Source organism: Ranitomeya variabilis, chromosome 5 (genome assembly GCF_051348905.1).
Source record: "Ranitomeya variabilis isolate aRanVar5 chromosome 5, aRanVar5.hap1, whole genome shotgun sequence".
Lineage (NCBI taxonomy): Eukaryota > Metazoa > Chordata > Amphibia > Anura > Dendrobatidae > Ranitomeya > Ranitomeya variabilis.
This window is the reverse complement of record NC_135236.1, coordinates 478521605-478548077: the sequence shown is the minus strand read 5'-3', so window position 1 is coordinate 478548077 and position 26473 is coordinate 478521605. Positions and strand designations below refer to the sequence as shown.

The 26473-nt window shown below is 39.4% G+C and overlaps 1 protein-coding gene across 1 annotated transcript in view; it reads left to right on the top strand.

Annotated features, from left to right (window-relative positions):
* NUAK1 (NUAK family kinase 1) overlaps positions 1–26137 on the top strand; it is a 122149-nt gene extending 96012 nt beyond the window's left edge. Inside the window, exons 3-7 of the mRNA XM_077265508.1 lie at positions 8414–8565; positions 12032–12097; positions 16508–16627; positions 17479–17611; positions 17786–26137. Of these exons, the coding sequence (XP_077121623.1) occupies positions 8414–8565; positions 12032–12097; positions 16508–16627; positions 17479–17611; positions 17786–18912 (1598 nt within the window). The 3' untranslated portion in view covers positions 18913–26137. The remainder of the gene's footprint in view (positions 1–8413; positions 8566–12031; positions 12098–16507; positions 16628–17478; positions 17612–17785) is intronic.
* Positions 26138–26473: the final 336 nt, after the last annotated feature.

The following is a 26473-nucleotide window of genomic DNA, read 5'->3' as shown; positions in this document are numbered from 1 at the left end:
CTGCATACTGCGTGGCTCTACGCTGCGTACTGCGCGGCTCTGCGCTGTATACTGGGTGGCTCTGCGCTGTGTACTGCGCGGCTCTGTGCTGTGTACTGTGCGGCTCTGCACTGTGTACTGCGCGGCTCTGCGCTGTGTACTGCGCGGCTCTGCGCTGTGTACTGCGCGGCTCTGCGCTTTATACTGTGCGGCTCTGCGCTCTGTACTGCGCGGCTCTGCGCTCTGTACTGCGCAGCTCTGCGCTGTATACTGCGCGGCTCTGCGCTGTGTACTGCGCGGCTCTGCGCTGTGTACTGCGCGGCTCTGCGCTGTGTACTGCTCGGCTCTGCGCTGTGTACTGCGCGGCTCTGCGCTGTGTACTGCGCGGCTCTGCGCTGTGTACTGCGTGGCTCTGCGCTGTGTACTGCGCGGCTCTGCGCTGTGTACTGCACGGCTCTGCGCGGTATACTGCGTGGCTCTGCGCTTTATACTGTGCGGCTCTGCGCTCTGTACTGCACGGCTCTGCGCTGTCTACTGCGCGACTCTGCGCTGTGTACTGCTCGGCTCTGCGCTGTGTACTGCGCGGCTCTCCGCTTTATACTGCGCGGCTCTGCGCTTTATACTGCGCGGCTTTGCGCTGTGTACTGCATGGCTCTGCGCTGTGTACTGCGCGGCTCTGCGCTGTGTACTGCACGGCTCTGCGCTGTGTACTGCACGGCTCTGCGCTTTATACTGCGCGGCTCTGCGCTGTGTACTGCACGGCTCTGCGCTGTGTACTGCGCGGCTCTGCGCTGTGTACTGCACGGCTCTGCGCTTTATACTGCGCGGCTCTGCGCTGTGTACTGCACGGCTCTGCGCTGTGTACTGCGCGGCTCTGCGCTGTGTACTGCGCGGCTCTGCGCTTTATACTGCGCGGCTCTGCGCTTTATACTGCGCGGCTCTGCGCTGTGTACTGCGCGGCTCTGCGCTGTGTACTGCGCGGCTCTGCGCTGTGTACTGCACGGCTCTGCGCTTTATACTGCGCGGCTCTGCGCTGTGTACTGCACGGCTCTGCGCTGTGTACTGCGCGGCTCTGCGCTGTGTACTGCGCGGCTCTGCGCTTTATACTGCGCGGCTCTGCGCTGTGTACTGCGCGGCTCTGCGCTGTGTACTGCGCGGCTCTGCGCTGTGTACTGCACGGCTCTGCGCTTTATACTGCGCGGCTCTGCGCTGTGTACTGCACGGCTCTGCGCTGTGTACTGCGCGGCTCTGCGCTGTGTACTGCGCGGCTCTGCGCTGTGTACTGCGTGGCTCTGCGCTGTGTACTGCGCGGCTCTGCGCTGTGTACTGCACGGCTCTGCACTGTATACTGCGTGGCTGTGCAATATACTACGTGGACATGCATATTCTAGAATACCCGATGAGTTAGAATCGGGCCACAGTCTAATAATCATAAGACTACGGATAGTGGTTTGGAATTGTGCTGTACTGTCACTTTAAGAGCTGATATTATCTGACAAAACTTGTGACCTGGTGAGCTGATGTAGATTTCATAGGAGTTGGCATAGTAACTGTGTCTGACTGCGCATATCAATGAGCTAATCGGCCAGGTGGCAGTTATTTTTAGAAATTGCCTCAGAAACCAGCCCATTATAAACGTATAGGAAAATTTCTCCATTGAAACGCATTGAAAGACTTTTTTCAAACACAAATTGCGCAAAAACTACAAATCCGATCGACACGAAAAATACTTAGCACACCTCTCAGGAACGCTGGCTTCGAAATGACACCTCACTGGAGTCTGTGAGTTTAGCGGTTCGGGCCGCATTACGTGCGGACTGAATAATAAGAATAAGAAGAAGTTTACCACGGTGGAATAACAGTATAGTGCTTTGTTCCAAAGCACTATAATTACTTTCCCCGTACTTGCTGCAATTGCTGTTTTGCCTCACAGCACACTATTGCCCATCGTCTACACGGTGTGAACCCACCCTTATACAGCCGTATGCAGGAGCCTGTATGTAAAGACCAGTTGATTGGAATTTTAATGTTACAGAGGAAACATCCAAAAGGCCTTTCTGCCATTTTCTGAGCAAATGCCCAGGAGAACAGACCCTCTTTCTAGTTCTAGCTTATGGTTGCCATACAATGGTATGCTGCTCTTGTAGCAGTCTTGCTTTTTTGTTCGTAGTGGTGTTTTTATTGCGAGCACGGCATTCCACTTATTTTCTTTTTATTAACTTTATTTTCTTTTCCTGTTAGAACATGGAAAATGAAAGCATTGCATTTGTGAACCCTGGCTCCGAATATGCACTGCCTTAGCTTATGTGTGTGCTTATGATTAAAACATGTGGAACATAAAGCATAATCTGTTATCTGCAAAGCCACATTGTTGTCCATAATAAAATACATGGAAAAAAAATATGAGCATTGTATTACAGAAGTTTCCATTTGGACACATAAAACAGCTCAAAAAGGAACTAATTATGTGCGGTTCTTTCTAAACATTTTACCATTGACTGTAGATTGTAAACTTATGAAAGAAAACTGGCTGACATTCCTTCCGACCATAATTTTATAAATAGTTCTTTGGATCATGCAATTTCTTTCAACGGCGTAATGAATATTTTATTGGAAAGGTGTCTTGACCTGGTAATAATATACTAAATATAGTACTGTGATTTACCATACTTTATGCAATGTCCAGCGTTTTGCTGAGAAAAACCATGTTATTTGCTGGCACCTTACCAATAACAAACAAAATTAGAAGACATACGCCTGTGAAACTCATTATCCCGGCTGTAAAAAAAAAATAATAATGTGCTCAATTTTGGAGAACTTTATGGATCAAGTAATCCTTCCAGAGACAGCTCCTTCTGGTTTTAGAAGTCTTTGCTATAATGAGGATTACACAGTTGGGAATCTCAAAGTAGAGGACGAGCTGGGCCTTCAGGGCACGGTACACGGCATGCCTCTGCTTCCTTTCTTTATCAGATCTTCTTGGCTGGTCGCACAAGGGTGGGAGCATTAAACAGATTTTGGCATGCAGCCCAAGACAAATAATGGGGCGAGGAGGGGAAATTAGAACTTGAAAGATCACATCTCTACACCTAAGATTGTGCAGTGAGTCATGGTTGGCTGATCTTGAAGATTGCATTACTGCATGCTGCAAATGCTGTATGCATATAAATAGCAAGTGCATTACTTTCTGCTTATATAGTGGCAGCATATTCCATAGCGCTTTACAGAGGCTGACATTAGTCTCTGCCACTATCTCTTACAGACTAGGCCAGAAGCCTGTGGGAAAAAGCTCTAGTACCTGGAGAATATTCACACAATCACAGGAAGAACATGGATATTTCATGCAGATGTTGCCGTATGTGTTTTGTACATGGTAAATTATAACAGGCTGTCATTAAAGGGGTTGTTCTCTTTCAATTATATTTGTCCCCTTGTTGCAATATGCTATAAAAAAGGCAAAAACCGCACTGTGCTCACTTTCCTTGGGACCTCCGGCAAGTCTCCTCCGCTGTTCCCTGTGTCTTGCACAGCTCAAGTGAGCTTGGCAGCTATAAACGGGGCATTCTGTCTACATGGGAACCCCCCTAGAGCCGCTGAGCTCATTAAATGGCTGCCACTCTTTCAAGGTGACATGAGGACTACAGCCAAGGCCAGCTACCTGAATTTAAAGTGGCAGAGACTTGCCGATGGACCTGGGGAAAGTGAGTACAACGCAGTTTGTTTTTGTTTTGTTTTTTATAAAAGTAAAAATATAAAATTTAATTGAACTGGAGCAAACCCTTTAAAAGGGAGTATGTCAGCAAAAAATGACTGTTCAAACTATGCACAGGCGCTCGAGGCATCCTTAGCATGACCAAACAGTTCAGTGCCCCTTTCCATCTACTTGTTTTGCATCTATCCTTACTGCCCTCTTCATTTATTAACTGCTCTGACTTGGTAGGAAGCAAAGGAGGGTGCAAATAGATGGAAAATAAGTTGTTGGGAAGGTGCCCTGAATTGCTTGACCATGGCACTGGTGTACTGAGCATTTTGGGATGACAGAGACCAGTACTATACATGGACAATGTTGAGATCCTGATTGTGATTTTCTTCCCCCTCACTTCAATAATAGCACATATGCACAGAAAAAATTTTTAGAAATTTTAATTTTTAATTTTTAGCAAAAATCGCTTGACATGTGAGGCAATAACAACATTTTTGCTTTCTTATTTCAGAAGTGTTTAAAATCATCAGTTGGGCATTTATTTTTAAGAAAATAGAAAGGGACATTTTTTACGTAAGACCAGGTCCAAACCACATGGTATGCAGGCTTTTATTGTAGATGTAAGAGAAATGAAATGATCGTTTGTATATATTTCTCACACACATAGGTGAGATATTTTGCACTAGCATATTAGTGCGTTAGTAACAGTGACATAGTAGCAACATTTTACACATATGGTCCAGACATGATTACATTGTATTGCTTCCTGCACCTTTAAGCTGTCTTACAGTAGTGAGTAAAACTTACTCAGGAAGTCATATTTGCTATTCAGTTTTATAAACAGGGTAGTATTATGCATTGCCTGTATAGCACCATCATATTCTGCTGCGCTTTACATACATTATCATTGCTGTCCCCATTGGGGTTCACATTCTGGATTCCCTATCAGTACAAACTCCTTGCAGATGTTGTCCTAGATATGAACCCAGGATCCCAGCACTGGAGAAGTGCTAACCACTGAGCCACCGTGTTTTAAACTTTTGTGTTACTTTTCTCTGCATCTTGTATAATAATAATAGAGATAAAATTAGTAACTGTAGTTAAGGACCTTTCACATGGAGCAAATTAGGTAAAATATTGTAAGATTGAGATAAACTGTGGGCACAGACAGGCTTGTATTGTTATGCTATTTTAGATTATTTTGTTGTTAATAAAGATGATTTAGTTTTACTTTTTTGGCGTTTACTTTCTTGTTCTGTTTCAATTTATTACTAATTTGGGAAGTGCCTTTAATCTAAGCCATCTGCTTGTAGGTTTATGTGGAGCGAGAAATTTTTTATCGTTGATGAAATCTTTAATTGCTTGCAAGCCACCCATAGACTGTAAATGTCCAGGAGATCCGACTCCTACTCTGCAGCTATATGTGATTGTGTTGCTGCCTAAGCGCTGGATCTGGCTGCCAGAGGCAGTCGGAGTCCCAGTAGAGAAGGGACTAAAGTAGTGCCTTGTATGTCTTAAGAGGAAGCGCTGACTGGGCTTCCTTCTCCATACTCAATGAGCAAGTGATCGCTGTGTACAGGGATTGGCTGGGTCTTACGAGACCCAAACAGCTCTGCTATGCAGTGAGGAGGCTGCATTTCCCTTGTAACTGGGGCTCATATATCAGTACCAGCTACAAGGGAAATAGGATGAAAATAAAAACATTTAAATATTCAAATGTGTCCCCAAGAGTCTTTTATGACCTTATGAGGCGCCCAATGTTTAATAAATAATGGAAAAATAAAATTAATAAACAAATGCAAAAAATAATAAAAAATGTCAAAGTCAATACAAATTGCTGCTACGAGCCCAACCCCTAAAAAAGGTGTTTGATGTATAAAATTAATTGTGAAAGAATGACTCACAAATTGATAGAAGGTATTTAATGGTCCTTTGTAGTCATAACAATAATTTTTAAAAATCTGGTAAACAGACACTTATTTCCCTTATTTCCCCATTGATTTCTCCCGATATCATAAAAAAAAAGAGAATATGACAGCGACATAACAATGAAGACCCATGTATCATGAAAAAAAGCTGAAAAAATTACATGAACATCCGAACTTGAGAAAAATGTTACAGCTCTTTAAATTGAATGGAGGAAGGAAAAAAATATGTGTTTGGTTGGAAATGGGAGTAGATGACCTGCTCTTGAACTGGTGAAAAAAGCATTGCCAGTTTTTTTATTTCCTAATCTCTTCCAAATATGTTTTCAATGCAGTGTAAGTATATGAAAATATTTGGTGATCATCTTCTCCGGAATCCAGTGCCGCTCCAGTCCTCTTCTGGATTTCCATTCTATTGTGGCTCACACACAGTCTTATATGTGGGGTGATGCTGCTTTCCCAATGTACGTCTATGAGACTCAGAGCAAGACCCCATAGATTTATAGTGAGAATGCACACATAAAGCGGTCTAGTCTGATATGAGGTCACATGACCCATGAGATCGTTTTGGTGCTGTAAGGATAGAAGAATGTGATTGGTAAGAATTATAATGCACTAGTCCTACACTAGAGACAGACTTAGAAGGGATTAGGTAATAACAGTTTTAGGTGGGAGTGCCTCTTTAGTGGTGATATAAAAATTGTTAGCATTATATTTCCTTATGTAAACAGGTATCTGTTTGATGTTGGCATATGAGACAAGAGAAACAACAACCAGTTTCGAAAGCAATCAAAGTTTCTAAAAAACATTTGAAGACTGGTATTTGTTTCATACACATGTCAGTCTGCAAATGTTAATTAATTAAAACACTGTTGATTGGTTCTTGTGTATAGCAATTTATCTTCATGTGAAATTTAGCCCTTAGAAATGAGCTAGAGCATCTCGAGTTTTAAAATAACTGGACTTCACTTGGTGGTTTAACAACATCTCGTGAGTTGATTATGCTTTTCACCATTATTGCTTCCAACCAAAATCATACAGTTTTGCCACTCCAGCCAAGTAAAGGTTGGGTTTCAGGTTGCGTGGACAGATCTATCACAAAGAGACTTACTTTTGCTGTGATCATTTGCCATAGACTGAAATCATCTGGGATCATTGGGTATAGAGGTTTAAAGAGAATCATAAGGTTTTTGCTATAAATATGAGAACAGCATGATTTAGGAGGATAATCTCCTGCCGATAAAACACTGATTTTATTAAAACTACATCAAGCAGCCCAGTAAGTGTTGCATTGCTAAATCAGGTTCTTTGTTTCTTCTTTATTTTGCTTTCCGATTAGGAGGCAAAATCCTGGTGAAAAATTCATTTAATGGCATGTTCAAATATAATCTCATCAAATCTGATTACTGGATAACGTTGGTCATTTTGAAGGTCACTCTCCACTGTTCAGCTGGGTGATCATAACTGCTATAGATAGAGAAATTGGTCGCCTATTGCCAAGGTAGCTAGAGTGTCTGACCTGTTTGTCCGTGAAATAAATATTCATGGAGACGGAACAGATTTTTGCCTTCTATATGTTATTTCAAGACTCTGTCTACAAATGTAATATTATAAGTCTGGAGATATTATCCTACACTTTTTTATATACATTTTAATAACATTGTTATCTCTACCAGACATTTCAACATACAGATAGGATGAAAGAACTACAGAGCATGCATCCTAAGCATTTCTAGAATTATAGGAATGTTTTACAGGAAATACCTAAGGGTTTTATAGATTTTATTTCCATTCAATGATCATAAACAAACTGTTCAAATGTATTTTAGCTGTCCTTCGGAATCATAATAATAGAAAATATCTAAGGGTTTTATAGATTTTTTTTCCATTCAGTGATCATTTTCTACATGAAAAACATTCTGAGACATTAAAGGGGTCGTCCACTTTTGGGGACGATTTTGATTTTTCTTAAATGCATGTATTTGGAGCTAAAAATCATTTCTGCAATTGTGTTTCACTCAAATTCTAATGGCTCTTTGTTTCCCTGCACATTTGACTTTGATGTGGTCTGTGGTCAGCGGTCATAAATCAGCTCGAAGGAGCTCAGAAAAAGACTGAGAGAAAGGAGTTCCAATCTCCCTGTCAGAGCATTGAAACAGGTTGACAGATGGATTCTCAGCTAAGCCAGCGCAACACAGACGCTATAGAAAGTAGATACAGTAGTTCAAACCTTTTGAAATTCGAGTTTGCCAGGTTTAATGAATGTTTCCCCAAAATTTGGTTTAAAGCAAATGTATTTGCTGCGAATCTCAAGTAGTCCAATGGCCTTGGAATGATACTTAGAACATTTTGCCATCAATACTGTATCTAATCTGTTTTATTATTAATATAGCCTAAAGGAAAGAGGAGAAGGGAGAGAGGGTAGAAACGATAGATATGAAAATTGTATTAATCAATTACACTGGCACTGCCATCTCTCCCTTTTGATCGAACTTAATCTTTTGCAATGGACCAGTGGTTTTCAGGAAATTAGAGATGAATTCAATCCGATGATAACTACAAATGATGCAAAATCGTTAATGAAACCCAATAACAAAATTGATGTTTTACCTCAATTATGAGCAGTTGAGTAAGAAAAAAATCCCCAACGGTAAATAATGCCCTTAAGTGTGTTATGTGAGCGGTAACATTTGTGTTAGATTGTGTTGATGTATTTGTGGGTATGTAATGTATGGAATTGCATGTGTTCTTGGGCTTGACCTGGAGTTAGAACATGCATGATGACTTCATTCTGTTCTTCTTCCAGTGTTTGAGAATAAAGATAAGATAGTGATCATCATGGAATATGCAAGCAAAGGAGAACTATATGATTACATCAGCGAGAGGAGAAGACTGAGTGAAAGGGAAACAAGGCATTTCTTTCGTCAGATTGTTTCCGCTGTGCACTACTGTCATAAGGTAAGAAGGCAACATGTTGGGATTTGCTAGGCTAATTCTTTGGCTGAAGTTTTGGTGGTTTTGGATTCACGTCTCCTTTGCCGTAAAAGGTGATTTATGCCTCAGTCCTTCAGCATGAGGTTATGCTGCCATATTTCACATATCATATTGCTCACCATATGCTGTGTATTTTTTCTCTTTAGTCAAGCCTCTACTTTTGCCAAGGTGGTCCGTAAAGTGTTGTCCTGATATAAACGGCAGATCCTTGCAACATATAAAAAAAGGGAATACTAAGAATTCGCCCTTACTCTATGAAGTAGATAGAACAAGGCAGGATCTGCTGCAGAAATCCAGGCTGAGCGTATTTTTAGTTTTCCGACAGTCAGCCCAGACATTGAAAATATCACACACACACACACAAAATTCATGGATGCTTTCACTGTGCAAATATTTGTGCAGATAAGAAGCCTTTCAGATCCTGCTGACCTTTCAGGAACAGTACTGGAGTATACAAAGCTTCAGTATTTTATGGCCGTGAAGTATGAAGCTAACTGCATTTGCAGAAACCCATTTCATGGTGCTGAAAATACAATTTATGGTGAGAAAGTGGAAAATAGGAGGACAGCTATGTTTTTCTTATGGCTTCTTTCTTTCTACGTAAGATGGAAGGCTCACATGTGTTGTGAATAGATCCTAAAGATCTTGGTATAACACATGAGATGACTTTTACTTAAAACACCTTATTGCTAAGAGGTAATGGGTTTATATGACACTATAAGGAAAGGGTTACAGCTTCCGCCCTTTCCCATGTCCATTATGACAGCTTGTGCACATTCACTTGAATGGAGCTGATCTTTTTTCTAATCTCCTACAGCCCCATTAATCCTCCAACTCCTTAACATTTAGATGTGTCTTGGTACCACATATCTGGACATGGAGATATCTTTATATTATTAATTCAAAACACAAATGTATGATCACATAATGATTCTGCTTTATGTTTGGCACATATGGCAGGAAAATCTCCCAAAAGGTGCCCAAATGATATTTTCAAACCCACAGGCTACCGTTTACAAGAACAGAACACCACACAGTATACACTTTGATCAGCCTTGGTATCATAGAATATAACTACAGTTTTTGATACAGCTGACAAAAAGGTACATTTACACATATACTCAATTGCCTATGTGCCAAAAGAATACTTTTAGACTCATTAAGCCACCCCTGTTTCCTTTGAGTATGGCAGGAAAATTCTGTAGCCAGACTGATGCAAGAACTAGTCCCATAGTTTTCTGTAGGATTGTTCACACTCATCCAGTGCTTCAGCTGCTACACCAGTACCTTGAAAGAGGTGGATCAGAAAACACTGCGACCTCGATTCATCATTGTCGGAGGTTTTTTAAGTCCCTTTCCTTTTTTGTTTTGTGGTATTAGTTGTTGTTTTGGTGCCAAAGTCTTCAAAACAGCATGCGATTCATGATTTTGGCAGTCAAAAATGGTCTTTTTTTTTCCTGTCTTGAACTTTTTTTGTTAGTTTTTGGTAAAAAAAAGTGGTACATTTTGAAAAACTGAATAAAATTGCCCCCCAAGTTCTGGAGGATTTTAAAAAAATGCCTGGAGGGTGGACTAAAGTGGAGCCACCTTCAGCTTTGAGAGAGGGTCGCGAATCACATTTAGGTCTAAGAGTTCCTAGCCGCATCCAGTTCCCACCCTCCTCACAGTAGCGACAAACAGAGCCCCCATTACAGGTAATGACAGACAAAGCTTTTCCACAGAAATCACACCGAGTATACCAAGATCCAGAGGTTTCCACAGTACCCCCATTCAGTATTCTCGCATTAATCACTTCCACCACACTGTTACATCTGGCTTAAAGCACCTCCTCTATCAGTTAGCATCATCCTGCTCCAGCTTACCATACTTAAATTATTTCTAGCCACCCAGAGCCAGAATATGCATATTCAGATCTGCTCTTTTCGCTGAGCTAATCATAAAATTCACCATCTGGAGACCTGCGTTTCATAGTTGTTTGCTAGACCTGGTGCTTATATACCAAGCTGTCAGGTGGCCGCGAGCCACACATAGTGGCCCGCGAGCCACACTTCATGGCCCGCAAGCCACACATCATGGCCCACGAGCCACACATCATGGCCCGCGAGCCACACATCATGGCCCGCAATCCAGACATCAAGGCCCGCGAGCCACACATCATGGCCCACGATCCACACATCATGGCCCGCGAGCCACACATCATAACCCGCGAGCCACACATCATGGCCCGCGATCCAGACATCATTGCCCGCGAGCCACACATCATGGCCCGCGATCCAGACATCATGGCCCACGATCCACACATCATGGCCCCCGATCCACACATCATGGCCCGCGAGCCACACACCATGGCCAACGAGCCACACATCATGGCCTGTGAGCCACACATCATGGCCCCGAGCCACACATCATGGCCCCCGATCCACACATCATGGCCAACGAGCCACACATCATGGCCAACAAGCCACACATCATGGCCAACAAGCCACACTCCATGGCCTGCGAGCCACACATTTTACATTTTAATTTTAAATTAAAGTCTGTGGAAACATGAAAGAGTCGGACAGCACACTGATGGCGTCTTGGTTGCATCCTAGTGCTGTCCGTTTTCTGTGTTTCATTGGAGAAGCTTCATCAGTTTTTTTTGAATAAGAGAAAAACTGATGCAAGACTGAACTGACAATCGGACCAAATACTAATGAAAATTGGTCTATTTTTTCTTGTACGAGAAAGCAAGCGTCTTAAGGGTTACTTTTCCTATCTCAAATGAGAAAGGGAAAGTAACGCTGAGCATACATGTCCTACATACATCCTCTCCTTTATTGTTCATTTAGGTCAGCGGTTTGCTTTCTACATATTACATTTCCACGGAACCGAGTGACAAAATTGTATTTGTATTATCGCCCAGTTTACATGACTATCTGTCGGCTATTCTTTTTATAGAAGATCCTTCCTGCTGTCTCGCTCACAGACTAAACACCACAAGACACTTCTTCTTGCGGGGCTAAGATTCTTGTGTGCCAACTGAAAATCTTAAAGCTTGGATAATCTTAACTTTCAGCTATAACACATTTTTCCTCCATAATCAAAGCATATCTTTGTGAAATGTTTATCGCATATCTGAGAGGCACCCAAATGGAATTAGACTTGCACTTCCAGATCTTGGCACTAAGCTGCAGATTATATTACTCCTGCACACTACAGACCAAGGGAGTTGAAATAAGGTACCAGAAGAATCTTCTGTTGTTTCATATACTTTGTAGGAGGATGGATTCCACTCATTCTTGTCTTAACCGCATAGCAAGTGACTAATAGATAGCCTGCTGATAGACTTCAGGTTGGTAATAGCATAGTGAAGGATTTTTTTCAGTTTTACTAAAACCATTATGTTTCTATATTATTTCATTTATTCCTTTTTTCTTCATTTATCTAGAATGGTGTTGTACACAGAGATCTCAAGCTGGAAAACATTCTTCTAGATGAAAATGGTAACATTAAGGTAAGGGAGACTTATTTGTATGGAAGTTTTAATAGTGATATAAAATAAACTAGTATTTAAAGGGAATTTGTCACCAAGTTTTTCCAATGCAATGAGAGTAGCAGAGGCAGAGACACTGATTCCTTCTGAATTCTAATCGGGGCACGTGGTGATACAGAGCAGGAAGATTGCATGTCACCAAACAACTAGTTCTCTAGTGATAATCTCCTGCTGATAAAACACTGATTTTATTGAAGCTGCAATAAGCAGCCCAGTAAGAAGAAGCCAAATGGAGAAATGATAGGTAAAGGAGACAGCAGCGCCCCAGGGTCAGTATATGTTGACCACTTGGAGGGAGACCTTAATGGAAGTCATCTGCAGCTAATTAGTGGGTCCTGTTAGGCTATATGCCCACGATCCGGAAGTGGCAGCGCTTTGGACGCAGGGTATGTTTTCTGCATCCAAAGCGCTGACTTCTATTGAAAGTGAGTAAATCCACATGTTTTCATTGTACCATACGGAATTACTGCATTCAAAACATTCTATTAATTACATTTCTGTTGCGGAGACTAGTGTCTCTGCAAGAGCAATTGACATGCTGTGGTCTTGAAAGACGCGCCGCATGTCCATGTCTGCAAGCGTGCATGCATGCATAGTAGACATGGGATTTCTAGAAAATGCGCAGCCTTACACCTGCAGCAATTCCTGATCGTTTCCGAGTTTTTGTTCTGTGTCTATGTTTTTTGTCTATTTCTAAAAAAATACGGTAGCACTACGGTTATTGTGCAGAAATCTTTCGTCACATATCCATTACTCATTCCTTTTAATAACAAGTTTTACATTTATACCAATAAATCACTCAAACCAAAAGTTCAATACTGGCACCCATATGTAATGTAGTCATGTAGAAACGTGAAACCCACACACCCATGCCAGCAGCCAAGTACAAATGTGCCACCCACACCACTCGCACACATCATGTTCTGTACACACATCATCTCTTCCTTCTCATCCCACCTCCAGTTGATTACAAAATGTTGTTATCGCTCATGTATCACATTCTGCCCCAGTGTAGCCTGCCAGCACTGTCCACTTTTTGGATGATACAGTCATTATCTCAGTTAGTGGAGGATGTGCTATTCGCATGTGGTAGCCTGAGGCGACCTTGTCCCTGATTATAATGTGATTCATTATTTTAATGTCATCTTAATAGACTTACAGATCGCTGTCCAGCAAGCAGACTGCTTTGCATCATTTTCAACATAATATTTGAAAATGCAGAATGAAAGCTTTCCTGACTAACAAACGTCAAAGACCTCCTCGTTGTTGTAGCAAGCTCATGAGTCAGAAATGACAAAAATAGGGCAATAGTTTGTACTCTGCGTAGTGCTAAGTATGCAAATATCTCCTTTTTTAATCGGGGTCAAGGTCAAGTCAACCACTGTGACCGAGTAAGAAAACAACTGCACCTTGTACATTCAATGAATGGTGGATTGCATGAACACTTTGTAATAATTAATCCTAATTGCATTTTTCAAATAACATTAAGAAGTAAACATTTACCTGAAATTCTTTTCTCTAAAATAGAAGTAAAGTTTATCAGGAGTAGAAAATGTAAGCTTTCCCTAAGGGCTTATCCACACTACTGTATTTTGACTTTGTCTTATTTCCGATTTACATATGTATGTCCATATTCCTATATTGTACAGAGGGTTTTTTCATCTTATTCTCTATGAAGTCGAACAGGGATGCTAAAATCATTGATAATTTTACCATAGAAAGTTACTATGTACTACTCAAGTAACACTTACTTAAAGGGGTTGGCCATTTTTGGGGACAAATTCTTTTACTTAAATACATGTATTTTTTGGGGAAAAAAGATACTTTGTACAATTAGGATTCATTACAAATTTTGCCCCGTTTAGCCTTTACAGGGTCTTTGCTTCCCTGCCCATTCAACTTTAATGTAGTCTGTGGAGATCAAATCTGCTGAGGCAATCTCAGAAAAAGGCAGATAAAAGCTACAGACTTTCCTGTTCGACAGTCACAGCGATCTTGCCGACAGATTCTCAGGTAAAGACGATGGCCATCTTTTCTGCACAGAAGCTGGGCAGCTTTCCTCACAGACAACCCAGCACTTTTGTCCATGAAGTGGCTGCTGGTGGTGGGTCATGTGACCAGATCACTTATCACTTCCTCCAATAGTATAGCAGCTTTCTCATATGAGGTGCTTTTACAATCGGAGTAGACTCATAATAATAATAATAATTTTTATTTATATAGCGCCAACATATTCCGCAGCATTTTACAATTAAGCGGGGACTCAGTAATGCAAAATAATGACCAAAATACTGAAATTAGAAATTGGTCCTTTACCGTCCGCATTTTAACTTCCATATTATGGCCAGAGCTTTCTCCTCAGTGGTTTTATTGAACCAGACTAAGATCACCAAACTTTTTTTTTTGGGTGGACTACTGTGTCAGGTCTAGGTAAGGTAAAGGTGTTGCAACCACAAAGTTCTGTCTACATAGCAACTTTGATCACACGACTTAAAATCTGAAGACAAGTGGCATGACCAAACTACATGTGGATTTATATGGGCCTGTCTAAAACATGCTGCCAATCACCCAATGAATGAGCACAATGCTTGTTTGGTGAAATGATTTTTACGGTTGCTTAAAAATTTTCATTCTCGACAAAACATCGTCCTGTGAAAACAGAACATGTGCTACAGATAATAATGATACACTATGGCCACAGGAGGAGCATATTATAGTTGTCAGTCAGTCTAAATGGGCAATTAAAAGACCACTGATCGGCTTGTATGTAGCCAATCAGCCATAGTTTGTTCACTGTATGTCGGCTAGTGTAAGCCCACCCTTTCCCCTTCTCTTTATCCTCTCCCATCACTCAGGGGAACTTGATGGTCTTATATCTTTTTGCACATAGATGTGCGATGTAGCTATGTAACGTGCAATCTCACAACCTTTTTAACCTTTTAGAAAGCATTTTCTCTTAATTTATTGTACTCACTTATATAGCGCCAATAATTCCATAGCGTTTTACAGACATTATCAATGCTGTCCCCATTGGGGCTCACAATCTAAATTCCCTATCAGTATGTCTTTGGAGTTTCGGAGGAAACTGAAGAACCTGGAGGAAACCCACGCAAACATGAAGAGAACATACAAATTCCTCATAGATGTTGTACTTGGTGGGATTTGAACCCATGATCCCATCGCTGCGGAGAAACAGTGCTAACTACTGAGCCGCCAAAGCAACCAAATAGTAGCAAAATCACAAGCAAGTCACAGCCGTTTACAACTTACATTGGTTGAGAAAGTGTGTGGTTCATTATAGTACAGTTTTCTACCATGTTCCTGAAAATCAATGGAAATGTGGACATATTCTAAAATTAGTTAAACCTATAATATTTCTCTAAAATCCTAGCCTGTTTTTGACTCTTTGTAAATAACTAAATTGCTGGGTTTTAAGTGCCAGACCTTTAAGCAATCTGAAATCCTATTAATCTTGTTTCAAGGAGTCTGACAAGTTTAATGGGAAAAGCCGATAAGCATCAGTCTGTGAGGATGGGAGTGGACTTTAATGTAAATACTTTTTTCCTGAATAGCCATAATGAAAACATGGCTGCAGAAACCGCTCCTTCATGAGAAAACAAATATATTATGCCTCGCATTTCATGTTTCATACATTCCTAGCCATTAAGAACTACGTGTTTTTGTAAGGAAAGCATAGAGCGCAACTCTAAGGGAAAATGCTCCGAGTATTGAGAGTCTGGACAAAGGTCAGGGTCTAGCATGGATTCATTAGTAGTGTCAATGTTTCATTATTTTCTTCTTGACTGGCAGGACACACGTCTAAAGGCTTAAGAGCAACGTCCTGCAGCCAGTGAGAAATGATAAGAGGAATTCAGAGAAATGTGTGTGTCTGAGAATTAAGTTTGAACACAGGCCAAAGGCTTATTTTTTAGTTCTGAAAGTAATGATTAGTTATTAATGTATATTAAATATATAATAGTTTTTAATTGAGTGTAAGTACAGTATCGGTATTGTTTTTTTGCACACTAGTGGCACAATTGTAGTTGTATGCTATTGTCTAATACAATACATTGCTTCATCAACCATTGCTGTTATTGTTCTCCGGGATTTATCTTTAGGGCCACATTTTGTATAGTAGAATGGTGCAATTACTATACCTGCAATAGAAAGTATAGGGAAATAAGGCTGATAGAAGGGTTTTTCATCTGCACAAAGACAATAGATAAAGCTAGTAGTTAAAAAAATGAATCATTTGCCTGTTATTGTTTTATGGCTAAATCTCTGTATTACGAACTTGATAGCATAGGCATTGGATATATAGGCAAAACATATGAAAATGTATACAATAAGTGTTTTCATCTTGTCTTACAGATTGCAGATTTTGGCCTGTCAAATCTCTACCAAAAAGACAAATTTTTGCAGACATTTTGTGGCAGTCCCCTTTATGCATCCCCTGAAATTGTAAATGGAAAGCCCTATCGAGGCCCAGAGGTAAGTGGTGCCTGGTGTCTGCAGAGATAGAGATAACCTGCAGATAAATCTACAGTGGACTGGCACATGAGTCCTAAGGCTGTGTGCACACGTTCCGGATTTTTCGCTATAAAACGAATAAAATGCATCCATTAAGCATCCTGTTTAATAGAATGCCATCCACAATTTTTGTGCATATGTTGCTTTTTCTTCCGCAATAAAAACGCATCACGGAAAAAAACGCAGCATGTTCATTAATTTTGCTGATTTGTTTCACGGATTTCCCGCTATTTAATGCATTGGGAAGCTCAGGAGAAAAATTGGAAAAATCCGCACAAACACGCGAGAAAAACGCATGTGGATTTCCTGTGCAAAAAGTCTGGTTTTGTTCAGGAAATTTCTGCAAATAATCCTGACGTGTGCACATAGCTTTAGGGTTGCACAGCCACTGCTCTTCAGTTGTAATTGAACAACCCTGTTCCATGTTAACAACTGTGTATACAGGTGTTATGTTTCATGGTAATCCTAGCTGATGATGATGAGACTGCTGAAAAGTCTACTGTAATGAACAGAAAGCGAGAGTCCGGTACAAGTAATCAGTGTGAAAATTGCAAAATTTCAGATTCTATTTTTAGAATATATAGTGATATGAAAAATTTGAAGAAAACAAAAGAAAAAAAAAAGAAAAATAATACATTAAATTTAGAATAAAAAAATAATTTAAAGAATTTAAGCAAAATTAGATTTTCCTATGACATACCATATTCCCTTTTAAAGGTTACAGTGCTCCTGATAACTCGGAAGTGCAAATTTAGCATGACAGTATGCAACACTTAAATTGAAATATTCAGAAATGTTCCTTTTTGTTTCAGGTTGACAGTTGGGCACTTGGAGTACTTCTCTATACTCTGGTGTATGGCACCATGCCATTTGATGGGTTTGATCATAAAAATCTAATTCGACAAATAAGCAGTGGAGAATATAGAGAGCCAACCCAGCCATCAGGTAATTAATGGTGGGAATGAGAATACTGGTATTAGTTGGAACTGTTATATGACCCTGTTTCAATTGAAAGATTTATTTTTTTTATGGCATGCACTCACTAAAATTATAACTGTAAATATAAGATGTGCATTATGACACATAAAGGATTTAGAGTTTTCATATTTTTCTCTGCAGATGCTCGTGGACTAATCAGATGGATGTTAATGGTTAATCCTGAGCGTCGAGCAACCATTGAGGATATTGCAAACCATTGGTGGGTTAACTGGAGCTACAAGACTAGTGTGTGCGACTGCGATGTCTTAAAGGACTCAGAATCTCCATTGCTTGCCAGGTTCATTGACTGGCATAATCGCTCCACTAACCGGCAGATGGAATCGGAGAACAAAACCAAGTGCCTTTCAAAACCATCTGAAGCATCTCTTGATCGACAGAGGTCTTTGAAGAAATCCAAAAAGGACAATGACATTTCTCAGGCATTACAAGAAGAAACAACCATATCAAAGAGGCCTAAGAGCATCTTGAAAAAGAGGAGTAACAGTGAACACCGCTGCCACAGTGCTGGTTACATAGAAGGGGTCATCAGCCCAGTATTGTCTCCTACATGTAAACCTGACACTGAGAAAGTGCTCTCAAGTCCATCTTCTAACAGTACAAGGGAGCTTGAGAAATCAGTACTATATAGCTCAAAGCAGTCTACACCAGTGCCAAAGAAAGGCATTTTAAAAAAGACTCAGCAAAGGGAATCTGGCTACTATTCATCACCAGAAAGAAGTGAGTCTTCAGAACTATTAGACAATGATGAAACGGAGAGCAACGAGACATCTCAAGTTGTTACAGAAACAAAACGAACAGTTTCTCACAGTCTATCATACAGGCGAAAAGGAATCTTAAAGCACAACAGTAAATATTCTAATAGCAACACAGACTCCTCAGTGGCTGGTTCTGCCACAACATCACTGGAATCAATGGAGCAAGGTCTTGCACCAGGAGAAGGTCTTTCTCGAAGCTACAGTCGTCCATCTAGTGTCATTAGTGATGACAGCATTTTGTCTAATGACTCTTTTGAATTGCTTGAATTAACAGCTGGAAGACCAAACAGACAAAGAATACGTAGTTGTGTTTCAGCTGAAAATATCCTCTTTATTAAAGATTTTGAAGGACTTCCTAAAAGTCCTCGGCCTCAGAATCTGAAACGTTACCGCAATCGCTTTGCTGACAGCAGTTTTTCTTTACTTTCAGACATGGATGACGTCACTCAGGTTTACAAAAAAGCTTTAGAGATCTGCAACAAGCTTAAATAGTTACTGAGGGACTATAAACTTTTATGGCACAGAAGTTACATTGCTGACAGTGATAGTTGAGATTGTCACATACTGTTAAACACACCAAAACAAAAGGAGTATTGTGAAACAATTCCTTACATTAAAAGTGGGATGTTACCTGTGAAATACAGTGTTTACTTCATTTGAGGAAATTGCGGGAGAAATTGTGTAGAAGGACTTACATAAATCGGTAATAAGTTGGCCAGTTTTGACCGATTTTCTTTTTTCACTTTTTAGTTTAGAATTAATTATTAGCATGTGATTTGCTCAAAATAGATTTTTATCGAACAATAAAATAATCGTTTATACCTTTTCTAAGAATAACATAATATACTCTAACTCGTAAGGAGAGTACCATAAGACATATATTAATGCCTTAAAGACCACCAATACATCTTTTTACTGACCTGCGATATAAGAGACTAGCATCCCCCGACAGGTGACAATCCTGTATCTGTCAGCTATACACTATACCTGACAACTTGCTGCATCAGCCACGATCAATGTTGGCACTGACCATGGCTGTTTTACCCTTTAAATGCTGCTGTCAATAGTGACTACATCATCTAAATGGTTAGCAGAATGCGGAAGCTCCCTCTTTCTTTCTTAGATCGTGAATGAGTGTTCCTGATGTTTGCCATGGCAGTTCATGACCAAATAGCAGCATTAGAGTCTGCCGGCTATAGCGGCCTGTGAAGAAGTAATCAAAAGTTCGGTGGTAAAAATAAACGTTTTCATTCCTGTCATGCCACTTTGCATTAACTCCTGAAAAGCACCTGAAGGGTTAATGAAATACTTGAAAGCAATTTTAAATACATTTAGGGGTGCGGTTTTTAAAATGGTATCACTTTTGGGGCTTTCCAATATATAGCACCCCTTAAGTCACTTCTAAACTGAACAGGTCCCTATAAAAAATGAGTTTTGTAAATTTCCTTAAAAAAATGAAAAGTTACTGCTACATTTTTAAACCTTCTAAAAGGCTAACAAAATAAAAAAAATTTACAAACGGTGCTGACGTACAGCAGACATGAGGGAAATATTATTTATTAATGTTTTTGTGTGGTATGACTATCTGGAGAATCATTCAAAGTTGAAAAATGGCAAATTATTTCAAATCTTTGCCAAATTTTTGATATTTATATAAATAAACGCAAAACATACCAACCTAGGTTTACCATTATCATAAAGTGTAATGTGTCACGAAAAAAAATAGTGTCAAAATCAGTGGGATATAAAGAAACTTTCCAGAGTTATTACTACATAAAGTGACACTGGTCAGATTTTTAAAAAAAATGACCCGGGAGCTAAGGGGTTAAAATCCATTTGGCATGTTATAAAAATATTAAAATGATCTCTAAATCTAAGTTTCTTGTGCTGAACTCTCAGAAGATGAAAACAACTGAGCATAAGAATAATATCAATATGTTTGGGGGTAAATGCACACTTACGGAAAAGCTGCACTGTAATATAGTACAGCTAAGTAGATGAGATTTTAAAAATGTAGACATTTTCTACAGAAATTGTCTTGGATTTTTTTTTTTACCTCTACATCTATTTTTATGATTTTCTTCAAAGAACTTACCCTTTGTAAAAGTTCTCAGCAAATTAACGACAGAACCCCCATGTTGCAGAATAACTGCAGAAAATTGGAAGAAAATCTGCTCCGCATTCAAGTAGCCTTAACAGTTTTAGTAGAATCTTTAAATGACACATTGCATGTCGGAACTGGGAGTATGGAACGGGCTCACGCAGGACCTCCCACTAACAATTGCGGGTGGAGCAGTGCTCCGCCCACAGTTGTTAAGTTGTTAAATGCCACTGTCAATCTCTGATAACAGCATTTAGCATGCGCCAGCGTATGCATGTAATTTTCTCTGCCCATTGGCGCCTCCTTGACGTAATCGCAGGTCGCCGATGGGTTGTCATGATAGAGAAAGGTTAGCTAATCACCCTTGTGCTTGTTATTATGGAGCCTCTTTGAAACCCTGCCTGTGGCCAGGCTTTAAAGAAGACCGTGATTTCTGATAAACTCAGTGAAGCTCTCTCATTGCTGTATACAGCACAAGCGATCAGACCATCGTATCTACAAGTCCCCTAAGGAGGATAACGACAATCGTAACAAAAAAAAATTTGAAAAAATAAAAAAAACAACTAAAAATTCAAATCACACCCTTTTTCCCCTCATTGAAAATAAAGATATAAAAAAATGCACATATGTGGTACTGCCACTTTCAGAAAAGTCAGATCTATCCAAATATAAAATAATTAACCCTATCAATAAAAATGTAAAATGGAAAAAATTAAAGAACGCCAAAATTACGTTTTTTTGGTCTCCGCAATTCCACAAGAAAAGGCTGTAACAAGCGATCACAAACTCACATCCCAAAATGGTTATAACAAAAACGTTGTCTTGCCCTGCAAAAAAATAAACCAATGCACAGCTCTATTGGTCGAAAAAAAAAAATGTTACGGGTTTCAGAAAATGGCAACACAACACCCAATTTTTTTTTCTAAACTTTTGAATTTTTGTTTCACCACTAAAATAATACAAAAACTGGACATGTTGGGTATCGCCGTAATCGTAATAATGAGGAGAATCATATTGCATGGTCATTTGTACCACAAAATGTACACCGGAAAACCAATTCCTTAAAAACAATGTCAGAATTGTGTGGTTTTTTCACAATTTCACTGCATGTGGAATTTTATATTCCCTTTTTCCAGTACACTATGTGGTAAAATGAATGGGGTTATTCAAAAGTATAACTCGTCCCGCAAAAAAAACAAGCCTTCATATGTCTATGTGGACAGAAAAATAAAGGAGTTATGACTCTGGAAAGAAGGGGAAGAAAAAATGGAAATGGAAAAACGGAAATTGGCGTGAAGGGATTAAAGGGATTGTCTAATGAAGACAACCCTTTATCACCTGCTAGGTAAGGGCTTATAAACATGATACAGGGGCTATCGCTACTTTTACAATGTTGTTACCTCTTTGTGCTTTTCTTCACCTTGCAGAGCATATATGCTTTGCAGTAGCAGATTATCAGAGGCGGATTACATATTAAAGGCGACATAAATCTATGTGTTTAGGCTCTGAGTGTAGGAGCAGACATTAAGAAAAAGCAGACGGTCTTAGATTTATAGGACCCATTATGACTTTTCATTAAATGTTTAAAATATAGCTGGAACCTGCCAAATACTTCACTGCCACAGTTGTTTTTTTTTATCATGTCTGTTTTCAGAATTTATGGGATTCTTAAAAAACCCCAATCAATTAGAAAATGTAGTGACAGGTGCCCAAGCATTTTGGTATGGGTGTTCCCTGCTATTATGTTTTCTTTAGGATCTAAGACATATTTGCAAATATATGCCAAATAAAATTTGAGAACGCCTAGCTAAAAATGAAAGAGGCACTCTCCTTGGTTGAGTTGTAGCTGAGACACACTTCCAGATGTATTTCACATGAAGAACCCATTACAACCATTTTTGTTGGCAAATACTCAGTGGAGCATACAGTTCACATTTCTTTACTCTCACTGTCAGCAAATAAAAGATGTGAAATATTTATGGGTTCAGAGTAGGATATGTGACCTTGGATCAGTCTGTTTATAAAATGTTGATGGAAGGGGCTCAAGGCAAGTAGAAAAGCTGCATACGTGGAATGTAAGGGGATGTCTTTTCAGAAATGAGATTGGAATGGTAAGTGGAAAGCATATCGATGGTACTGGAAGACAGAAGACGTAGTACAATTATTGTGGGTCTATGAAAGATGTTAGTTCTGAGAAAGTGATTAAAGTAACTTCTGCCATAAAAGTGTTCAGTGGCCAACTGGATCTCTTGAAAACATGCACGCATTGGATAACAGGCCTGGGCAAACTAGATGTGGAAACTTGTATTGCACATACTAGTAAGGACTCTTTGTGTATGGTAGACTTAAGTATAGTGATTAAAAGGTTTTTATAGTAACCAAAGTGGTTTTCTTGGTCATTCTAAGGATCTGTTCACATTAGTTCACATTAGTGCCATGGGTTCCATTAATGAGGTTATCTGTGACTTTGGGATTCTTGGCTATGGGGCTAAGAACTTATCGTCAGGTAGTTATTAACTACCTGCCTGTTCTGCCGTGCCACGATCTGTTCCATCTTGAAGATTCTCCTGCTTCTAGTGGCATTACATTGCCAGAGCAGTGTTTTTTCTACCGTTCTGTACAGTCGATAGGGCATCACTGCTGATGTCATGCTGATGGACAGTCGACTTTCTGCTCCCTTCATGGAACTGGCTGTCAATCAGCATGACATTGGCAGCGACTCTCTGTTGAAAGAGCAGACTGAAAATTAAAGAGATGCTCTACTGATGTTAGGTAAAATGAAGTCTGCTCCGGGACACATCATCACAGGGCAGAACAGGCAGGTAGCTGCTTGGCCCTGTAGCCAAAAAAAATAACAATGAAGTCCCTAAGTCCCTTATAACTCCTTTAACAGCTATGACAGATTACTGTGAAATGGATCCTGGCAAAAACAATGCTGTGGTCTACGCTGTCCACTGTAAAGGAAGAGAAAACCAATGAAATGGAGGCTAGCTCTCAAATATAAGTTTTAAGTGATTATTAATTTTTCCTGAGTAAAATGACTAGAAAATCTTGCATCGGGAGATCTTTGATAATGTTTAAAACATGTATAAATCTTGCAGGATAGCTGTTTATGTCATAGTGGAGCCTTCTTTATTGTCAGGCAATGTAGTAAAAAAGTATCTCAGCTAGCAAAAAAATATCTACTGCCCTGTCACTCAAAAAAGGATGCTTTTTTAAAATATATTACTACCATGTCTGCTAGATCACGCCATATGATGTCTGAGGCCAGTAGGTTACAATTGGCACAGCTTTAGGATATGAAAGTAGAAGTCAGCTGCAAGTTCTGTAAGTTATTTTGGGGAAATTATGTTTTTTTTTTATTGCTATTGACACTTAAGGCAATTTTTATAGTCCCATAACATAGTAAGTGGTACATTTACGGTAACAACTAGCATCCATTTTTATTGATGATGCAGGAACAACTTTTTATTGTCTAATTAAGACCATTGATTTTACATGACAGCTATAGACAACAGATGTGTGACAAACCATTATTCTTAATCAATTTTCTTGTAGTCATGTTTACGAATGATTTTATAATTAAGATGTACTTTACAAAAGTATTTTATAATTGTTTTTGACCTTTGTATTCTGCGCATTTTGTGCCCTTTCACTGTGTTTTTTATGTTTGGTCAACTGGGCATATTTATGGTATTTATTGTGTTTGCTGTTTTGTATGGTTTATGTAATTTTCGTGTTTGTCACCATAAATAAAATGAACAATCCTAAAGCAATATATAGTACTTTGAGGGTGCGATCGTACGTTGCATATTTGAGGATTTTATGTCCATCAATTTCTTAACTGAAATTCACAGCATTTCTGCATTTAATATCTGTGCACAATTTCCGCCCTTAATCATGCAGTTTTACGTGCATTTTGTTGTTGCGGAGAGAAAAATTAACATGCTATATATTTTTTATTTTTTTTTAAAAAGCAACAAAAGCCAATTTACACACGGATTATGCACAGACAAAAATGCCACCTATAGATGAAGTTAAGTTAGAACTCATCACTTTGTTTATAATCTAAAATGCTGCAGAATTTATGTGCATAGAATCTGCTCTTAAAGTGAATGTATCACCAGGTTTTTGCTATGTAATCTGTGATCACCATAATTTAGGAGCAGAGATCCTAACTCCAGCGATGTGTCACTTGCTGGCCTGTGTTTTGCTGAATCAAAACAATCAGTGTTTTATTATCAGCAGGAGATTATGACTACAGGACAACTGGCCTTGTGCATCCTAGTCCAACCACATCCCCACCACTGATTACCAGCTCTCTGTCACTATACATTCTACACTCATTCTACACATGCATTCTGGTGTAGGTGGGGTTATACACAGGGCTCTGCATTCAGAGCTCTGCCGCAGAGAAAACTTTGACTCTACCACAACTGCTGCACCCAGTAAACTTAAGTCATACATCGCTGGAATCAGGGTCTGTGTCCTAATGCTACTGTCAGATTACATAGCAAAAACCTGGTTACAGATTCCCTTTAAGTTTCAAATATGCAATGTGTGAGTATAGCCTCAAAGGTTCTCTCATGAAGATCCCTATGAGAGCATATGGATGTTATAGCGAAATCCCATGCTCAGGACCCTTATTTATGAGCTAGAATAGAGAGCGTCACACAAACAGTGTTTCTCCTCTGGCAGACCAAGCACGTCCATATAGTCCATGGCTAGATATGCTTTTGAATGACTTACATATACATACAATACTACATTTTCCCTGCAGCTTTTCTGGGGATAAAAGCTGACTATTCGACTAGCTTAAATCCAAAACGGCGTCTTCATGAGAACTCCTTTAACATGACCAGATCTTGGATTTATTAGTACAGTACTACTATATTTAAAACTGCACTAGTTTGGGACAACTGTTGTAGTTGTTGTCAATGGACTTTACAACGACAGTGTAAGAATTTATTCATAGATCTAGATTTTGTTTACTTAGATAGCTATAAAGTGTAACGTGTAATAAGTGGATACTATTTTCTATATGCTATTATAATTCTCTAGGATTTTATATATACTTATAGAATACATGGGGGAGAACTATACAGTAACTAGAGGCCATATTTCCCTGATGAATGTATTCTTTGTAATGTATTCCTGAAAGGTGCATGCTACCAAAGAATTGGTACTCTGTACAGACGGTGTTTGCCCAGGCCTTTTGTTTTTTTGTAAGTGGACTTTTGTGAATGAGCAGCAATTTTAAGTGCTTATTGCCAAACTGGAAATGTTATTTAGAGACGTACTGGCATGTTTTCATTCCTAGAAGACACAAAAAAAAACTTGACTGCACATTACTAGCATTTGTTATTTTATTTAATATTTGTGTAATGCAATTGTGATTTTTTTTATTTGAGTCTGCCTTTTATTTATTGCTCTTAAATCAGTTTCAAAAGTATAATATATTTGGTATAATTTAATTGGTGCAACTTTCTACCAATTTTTGGTTTATTAATTAAAGTTGAATTTGTACTCAAGGATGTTGCCTAGGAAGTGTTAACCGCATAAATGTTGGTATATTTACCTGGTTTTTATATTGAATAAAATACCATGATTACTGTTTTTTGTTTGTCTAAGATATTATTTGTTAAATACGAGTAAGTGCAAGAGCATTAAGCTGTATTTAAGATATACATAACATTTTGGAAACTGAAAATAGCTTGGCCATTGGTACTAGATCAGAGGTGTCAAACTGCATTCCTCGAGGGCCGCAAACAGGTCATGTTTTCAGGATTTCCTTGTATTGCACAGGTGATAATTTAATCACCTGCACAGAATGATTCCAGCACCTTGTGGAATGCTAAGGAAATCCTGAAAACATGACCTGTTGGCGGCCCTCGAGGAATGCAGTTTGACACCTCTGTACTAGATCATGTTTTATACAAGTACCGTATATAC